The following is a 7,585-nucleotide window of genomic DNA, read 5'->3' as shown; positions in this document are numbered from 1 at the left end:
CGCAGGTCCTGGCAGGGCGGTGTGATCGCCCGAAGCCTGCCCCTCGCGAAGGGACGCGGGCGACCCCCGTGCGGGGAGGGAGCGGCGGGCGGGCGGAGCTCACCGCGGGGCTCGGCGCCTCGGCGCGGCTCGGCGTCGCCGCGCAGGGAGCCGCTGGTGCGGGCGCTGCGCTCACCGCGGCCAGGACCGGGGCAGCGCGGGCGAGCGGCGAGCGGCGCGGGGCGGCGGCGGCGGCGCCATGGCCAAGCACCACCCGGACCTCATCTTCTGCCGCAAGCAGGCGGGCGTCGGTGAGCGGCCGGTGGGAGCCCCCCTCCCTCCCCCGTCCTGTGGGCACCGCCGGGACGGGGCACCGCGGCCTCGCTGGGCGGCTGCGTGTGAGGGGGGCCCCTCCTGACCCGACCCCCTCTCGCAGCTTAAAATATTAATTTTAATTTACACTTACATCGGCTGTGATTAAGGGGGAATAATGAGCATGAATTGTCTTACTGTCAGCGGGTGCCGTTGACCCCTCACGGCGCATCTGAACTTTGCTCTTCCTCGACGAGCCTAGGACATACATTATTTATCACACACGTTATTGTATTATGTCCAAACTCCTTCTGTGTTCTCCTTTTTTAAAAAAAGATTGCTGACTGCCCGAGATAATCAATTTCTATTCAAGCCCGTACTTATATTCTCCTGCTTTTGCCGTAACTAAATCTCATATTTACATTCTTCACCTGCTTCTACCCTAACTAATACTTTTTTATTCTTTTTCTTCCTACAGCGATTGGAAGACTTTGCGAAAAATGTAAGTGTATCTTCCGTATAAAAATGGTTGAGAACCTGGTGCCGTGGTTAGAGCACCCAGTTCGGTTTTCAGGATTGCATTCGCTTCTTACTGTACCGCTAACTTGGTGTTACAAACAAAAAACCGGTGGACAAACAGCTCTTAGGGATGGGAAGAGCTACTTGTGTATTTATCCAAGTGTAAGCGTGTAAATCAGTGAGTACTTACAGTGCTCAAATACATTGTCACAGATGTGTGCTGCCAGCATTTTCAGTGGCTGTAGCTACAGTGACTTCTTGATTGATTCCTTGTAACACAGAATGCAAAACGATCGGCCTGATCACTACAAAGAAGGAAAGAAAGAACACGTTTTTGGAATCTGACTTCACACCTTGAGAATGGGAAATGGATGGAAAAAAATGTCTAGAGATAGAACAGATGAATACACAGAATCAAATGCCAGTGCTCAGCTGTAGAAGGGAAGAAAGAGTACAAGAATTCACTAGATCCTTTAAGGGCACAGTACAAGTAAGCTGACTAGTTTTGGACTCCAAATTAGCATGAAAACACACAAAGTGAGGAGAAACAGTCCAAAGTAACAAAATTGTTTTCAGGAACACGCAGGAGTTAAACAGATTCCCACTGGTAGTAGCCGAGGGCTGTCAGGATGGAGATTTACGAGCAGGTTAGATGAGCTGTTTGTGGGAGTAAGGATTAGATGCCTTGGGAACTGGTAATAAGATACAAAGCCTTTCATCTCTAGGTCAGTGTTTTGGATCGGGTCCAGCACAGCAGACTGTCAATGGCATCTGATGGCTCTTTGCCTGTATGATAAGAGTGCTTGAATTTCACTCAGTTCCTTGTGAGAAAGCAAGAGCAACTTTGTGAAGTGGCTGTTTATGCCAGTTTGCCCTTTCTTTGGCCTTCTCACAGATGAAGGATTAAAAGGACCACAAGTACAATCTCTTATCCCATCTGTCTGAGGATGGTAACTCCAGACTTTTGTTGATGTGGCTCTGTGGGAGAAGCTTACACTGCTGCTGCATAGGTAAGGACACTAGTCCTGTCAGTCCGGCATTTTTTCACAAGTGAAAAAACAAAGAAAAACTGTAGAGTACAAGTACGGTTATGAGCTAAGCAGGTGCTAGCTAATCATAAAAGACGTGTCCTTGGGTTTCTTCTCTGGATGTGTATATGCAAGATTAAAAACAAAGCAAAACAGCTCAGATATTGCAGGCCCTTGTTCCTCTGAAGTCCACGTGCGAATATAAAGTTGCACCCTGTGTCTGTAAAATAAATTTCTGCAGTCCAATTATGTTGTCTTTGAGTATATAGGCAAGTTTAGGAAGCTTTTTTTCTGTGTGAGGGTGGAGAAAAGGATGTTCGGTAACCAAAGACTGTTTTACTTTCAGGTGATGGCAAATGTGTGATCTGTGACTCGTACGTGCGGCCCTGCACACTGGTGCGCATATGCGATGAGTGTAACTACGGCTCCTACCAAGGACGCTGCGTGATCTGCGGGGGTCCAGGAGTATCTGATGCCTACTACTGCAAGGAGTGCACCATCCAGGAAAAAGATGTACGTTGTCATTCAGCCTCCGGCTGCATTGGTTATGTTTTTTCTTTAATAGCCACGCTTATCTTTAAAGGGACTTCGAGCTAGTAAGATTAGTGTTGGGACATTGGACACTTGGCTTCCACTCCCAGAATTAGCGCTGCTTTTCATTACCTTGTACCTTTCTTCCCCTGTTGTTAGTTCCCAGTGTGTAAAGGATTTTGAGATAGCAAGCATTGCCCTGACTCTCTGCAACCCAAAGAGTTCACTTCCTCCACGCACTGCTTGTTACTGCGTTCAGGTGTTATCTTGCTGGATCCCTGAGCCTGGGTTTTATTAGGGTCAGAAGTATTTTAGACACTGCAAAGGCAGGGGCAGGAGCAGCTCCTCATGAAGAGTCTGTGATCAGTCACTGACCGAGTCATGTATGGTACTGTTACACAGGTGAAATCACCACCCTGTATTCCTTTGGATTATGAGTAAAGAGAGATCTTAGTGCCCCATGTCCTTGCTCCACTAATTGTCTTCCACAAGTTTAAATTTTCTAGTATAATTTCAGTGGGATGTGATTTTTTTTTTATTCCTGTCTGCAGTGTCTGCATTGTAAACATCTCTTTTTCTGCCAGCAGTCTGTGGTGTAACGATCTCTTATTTCTATATAATCAGTGCTGTTTAATCCTCTTCTCCTGAAAGATAGCCGCTGTGCATGTGGAATGAGGCAGCTGTTCACCCCCTGTAGGTATTTGTTAATATCCGCCACAGCGAGCGCAGGTCACGAAGAACTGCAAATGAGGTAGGGAGAAGCCAGAACAGGGTGCTTACAGTTGCAGTATGACAGAATATGGACCTGATAGAGGTTATCTCCTAAAGGTTGTTTGGTTTATGGGTTGGGTCCTTTGCAAACAGAGTCTCCAGCACACCCTAATGTTGACAGAGAACACGCTGAGAATGGTTCTGATTAATTTAGAGAAGCACGCTCAGCTGACTGAGTCGCTGGTTTCATTTTCTGCAGCACCCGCCTATATTTTCTCTAAAGGTCTGCAGCTAAAGTCAGGACGGGGGCAAGCCCTCATCTGAATTTAGGCGTTAGATCTGACAAGACCATAATCTTCCTTAGTATCTGAAAGTTGCGTGTGGATAGAAATGCTGCTGCTGCCTCCCGCATTTAGAAATGCTGTAAGAGCTAGTGGTTTTGTTACCTGTGGAACCAAAACACCCGGCTTGATAAGTCATCAGTAAAATAGGCTTGTTTTTTGTATTTTTACCAATTCATACTGATTTCTAATGGGTATTTTTCATAACCTAGGCTCACCTGTATGCTATCGTGTCTGGTTCAGGTCTGAAACAGTCAGCTGCTCTGCAGGGGAGGGTTATAGAAATACAGAGCTGGAGGAGCAGAGTGGCAAGTCAAAACTGAGGTATTTTGATAACCAAATGAAGGCTGCTGTGGGTGAAGACCGTTGCTCTGTACCAGCAAACTCAGATGTTAGGGGCCATTGCAGATGTGAGGCTGCAGATCTGAAGGAGCAGATTTGTAGTGATTGCCTTGTGGGATCGAACAGTGCTGGCACAGATGTAGGGTGCCCGGAGCAAGAACTGCTGAGGGTGCTGCATGTCACAACGACAGTAGCTGGTGCTGACCTGGATGGGAAAAACAGATGGACAGAGCTCTGTACCTGAAGCTCTACCAGTCCAGGGTTTCACTTACAGCACTTGATCTTCCTTCTTCCTCATGAGAAAATCTAACAAGAACGTGAAGCAAGAAAGCAGATAGTAAAATGGAGGAGGCAGAATGCTCTTGGGCACGGTGCAAAGGGTCTGGTTAGTCGTGGTTGGTTTGTTCTGACGGAGGGAGGAATGAGGTTTTGTTTCATCTCAGTTTTATCTGTGGGTAAGGGCCAGGATCCCGCCTTGTCATCCAGGGCAGCTGCGAGTTGCAAAACACAATCCTTTCTTGGGGGACAGGAGCATGCTCATCTGCTGCCTCCTTATGAGGAGGTGGAAGAAGGAACAGAGCCCTGCAATAATGCTGTCAAGTTTGTCACAGGCTCCCTGGATTGTGGGAGGCAAGGCTTGGAAGAGTCCCACTACTGAGGTTCAAAGTCAAATAACAAGGCAGTAGCTAGAGATAAATTGTGGCAGGTGATTTTTCCACCCTCCCCCTCTCCTGTTACTTCTACCACGCAGACCCTCCCCGCCAGGTTGCCTCTCCTGCACAGGAGCCGGTGTCGGTGGCACAGCTTGGGTGCAATTTCTGCAGTGGCTGACATCTGCCCAGAGGCTTTCTAAATCTAATCCACTCAGGCTTACACAACAGTCAAGGACACGTGTTCCTCTGCCTGCTGGGCCCCTCAGCTGCTCTTGCCAGCCACACATTTTGCCCTCAAGAGTTACGCAGATGCTGGGCTCAGGTGGCCCGCTGACAAATGTTCCCTGCTATACAGAGACGTGCATGGCTCTGCTTTGTGCCCCTGAGGTGGGTCTCTCCTGCTCCCCTTCTTGCTTTTCTTGTGGCTTTTTTTTTCGTATCGTCTACTGGAATTCAGGTGCAAGGACTTAGCCATGTGGCTGCTGGGAACAGCCGTCCTCCCCCGAGATGGCCACGTAGTCTCTGCAGTAATCAATCCAGCCTGCAGGAAATCCGAGATTCAGTTCTGCTGTCACAGCTGAGAGGGGTCTCTCAACACAAGAATGGCTTAGTGACATCTAAAGCAACAAGATTCGTTGTGGCTAAGGAGGGGAAAGGTTATTCCTCTGGGCCCTATAAATCCTCTGTATCCTAATTTAGAAAGAAGCCAGTCTTGAGGCACTAAGCATCATTTTCATTAAACTGCTGATGTTATATGAGCTGTTCTCCTTCTTCACCCTAAGAGAGTGTCCTAGAGTAATGTTAAAAAGGCATCCGTCCTCTTCTCTCTTGTACTCTCTTGCTGGTAGTAACCAGAGTTGGAGGGCAGTTCGCTTACAGAGGTTTAAGAAATGTGTGTTGAGGACAGTGTGGGGAGGGACGGAACTGGGAACATGCTGGAACTGTGTATGTGATGATGATGTTCTGTCTGCCCAGCTCCCACCTGACATCCTCTTTTCTTCCAGAGAGATGGTTGCCCCAAGATCGTCAACCTGGGCAGTTCCAAGACGGATCTCTTCTACGAAAGGAAAAAGTACGGATTCAAGAAGAGGTGATCCTATCTGTTTGCAGCTACACCTCCTGTCGGGTTGGCGAGAGGGCCTTGGAACACCTCTGGACTTTACTATTATCGAGAAGCAGCTGATTACATTTTCTAAGGCAGTATAAATCCGGTAGTATGCTTGGAGCTGGAGAAGTAGCAGACTGAGTGGGGACCAAAACCTGATCAGGACTATCAGAAAGAGCAAATGCAGATTGTGTCTGCATTCTCAGAAGCTTTTCTAGTAGTTGTCCCAGCTCGCTAAAAAAAAAGTCCTGGTGAGCAAGTATTTACATATGGAGGAGACCAGCCCAGTAAAAAGCAAGTGCCCTTTCTGGTGTGGGGAAACACCGTGTGTCTGTTCTTACCATCCCTCCTCTCGGTTGTTAGAAATCGCACCACACATCAGGATTGGAGCACAGACCCGTGTGCCCGCTCCCCCACCCTTCTTCCCCCAGTATATTTCCAGGCTGCCCTGTTTTGTAAGGAACCTAGCAGTGCTGGTGGCTGGTGCTGTCCTAGGGAGAACACAGCTGTTCCGTGTTTTCTTTGTCAGATTAATCCAAGGCCCTTTCTGTAACCATTCCTGTAGGATGCAAACCAATAAAGCTTTTCTCTTTTTTTTTTTTGTATAACAGAAGGATTTCTCTCAGGTTTACTCTGTGTGCAGCCTCTCTGGAGCTTTCTGGGGAGGCACGGGCTTAGCCCAGCCAGAACTGCACAGTGGGTTATCTGGGTTCGGGCAGTGGCTGCTTGCGGCCCCGTGACCTTGCTGCAAGGAGCTTCGGGGAACGGCTATTGCTTTTGTGTGCGTGTGATCCCAGCCACTGAGCATTTTGTCCCGCAGCGCAAGGATCGCTGAGCTGGTAACCCTTATCCTAGCTAATACGGCTGGGGATGTTGTTTCACCATGCAAACATCCAATCCCTTTCTAAAACCTACTAAGCTATCTGACTCGCCGTCCTGTTCTTGTGAATAAGTTAAAGCCTTCCCTGCTGTAACGGGAAACCAACTATTGTGTTCTAGGCTGTTAGCCCTATGCCTGCTGAAAACCAGAGGCTGCTTGGTTGTCAAATACCAGCACAGGCTAAAAGCAGTCTGTTTGCTCAGCAGAGAGCGGGGAACGGGTGCCTTTATGCAGAGGCATAACCGAGTTCCCTGCTACCGCGTGCGTGCCCCAGGTGGTTAAATTAGGGGCCTACCTCAGCATGCCCCGTGCTCATTAAGGGCTTCGTAGTCAGAGCAGAGCGTGCCCTACACTAAGGGGATTCTCTTTGCCCAGTCTCAGGCCGCAGAGCCTGCATAAGGCACCTTCTGGGACTTCAGATATTCCCCTGAGGCTAGTACTGATTCTTCCAACTCCTCTGTGTCTTAAGTGCCTCTTCTGCCTGCTACAGCTGTTTAGGTGTTTTAGCTAAGAGTGAAAACAAGCAGGCAAGTTGTAATCCTTCCCTTAAAAGTTATTTCTTGCTGCAGCTGGCTCTAGCCACGACTGCTCCTACAGCTATCTTAGCTGCTCCTCCCTCCCTCCCTCCCCCCAGCTATTAATTGTCAGTTTTTCTCTTTCAAGCTTTTTGCAGTCCTGAGAGCGTCTCTATGTTTTCTTCTCTGCACCTTGGTTCCCTTACACGGTTTCTGGTTAATTTTTACTAACGTGGGTGCCATTTGCCAAGATACTCAGTTCTTGGTTCTGGTTCCATGGTTCCTGGTTCTGTGGTTCATGCTGGTTCTATGGTTCCTGCAGACCCCTCCTCTCAACCTGTTTCTGCCGGAATAAGTGGCAGGCTCTTTTTCCTGGCTTGGAAGCTCGTGTCATAGCCATTCTCAGCTGTGTTAAATTCCGTGTTTCTTTAAAACCGGCGCATGACATGCAGATTGTTTTGTACCTGGAACTTTATCACACTTTGACCAGAAGTTATCACTCGCCCTCAGTCAGGCCACCTAGATTACCACACAAGGAACGCAGAAGGCTTGTACGTATCTTTTCTGCTTTCTTTTCTTTCCCCAAAGTTTCTAAGCTGAGAAAAGTCATTTGGCGAGGGCGGAGGGAAATGAAGTTTGAATTACTTCTTTTGCCTGTTACTGCCCCCG

The 7,585-nt window shown here is 48.4% G+C and overlaps 1 protein-coding gene across 2 annotated transcripts; it reads left to right on the top strand.

Annotated features, from left to right (window-relative positions):
* Positions 1 to 100: 100 nt before the first annotated feature.
* PHF5A (PHD finger protein 5A) lies at positions 101 to 6,116 on the top strand. Of its 2 annotated transcripts, XM_013197345.3 has the most exons (5): positions 162 to 290; positions 770 to 793; positions 1,706 to 1,820; positions 2,185 to 2,351; positions 5,421 to 6,116. In XM_013197345.3, the coding sequence occupies exons 3-5, from the start codon at positions 1,781 to 1,783 to the stop codon at positions 5,508 to 5,510; spliced, it is 297 nt and encodes a 98-aa protein (XP_013052799.1). In that variant the 5' UTR covers positions 162 to 290; positions 770 to 793; positions 1,706 to 1,780; the 3' UTR covers positions 5,511 to 6,116. The 2 variants fall into 2 exon arrangements, with proteins under 2 accessions (XP_013052790.1, XP_013052799.1); XM_013197336.3 differs by lacking the exon at positions 1,706 to 1,820 and having other exon boundaries at positions 101 to 290.
* The last annotated feature ends 1,469 nt before the right edge of the window (positions 6,117 to 7,585 follow it).

Source organism: Anser cygnoides, chromosome 1 (assembly GCF_040182565.1).
Source record: "Anser cygnoides isolate HZ-2024a breed goose chromosome 1, Taihu_goose_T2T_genome, whole genome shotgun sequence".
Classification (NCBI taxonomy): Eukaryota; Metazoa; Chordata; class Aves; order Anseriformes; family Anatidae; genus Anser; species Anser cygnoides.
This window is presented reverse-complemented; position numbering and strand designations above follow the sequence as displayed.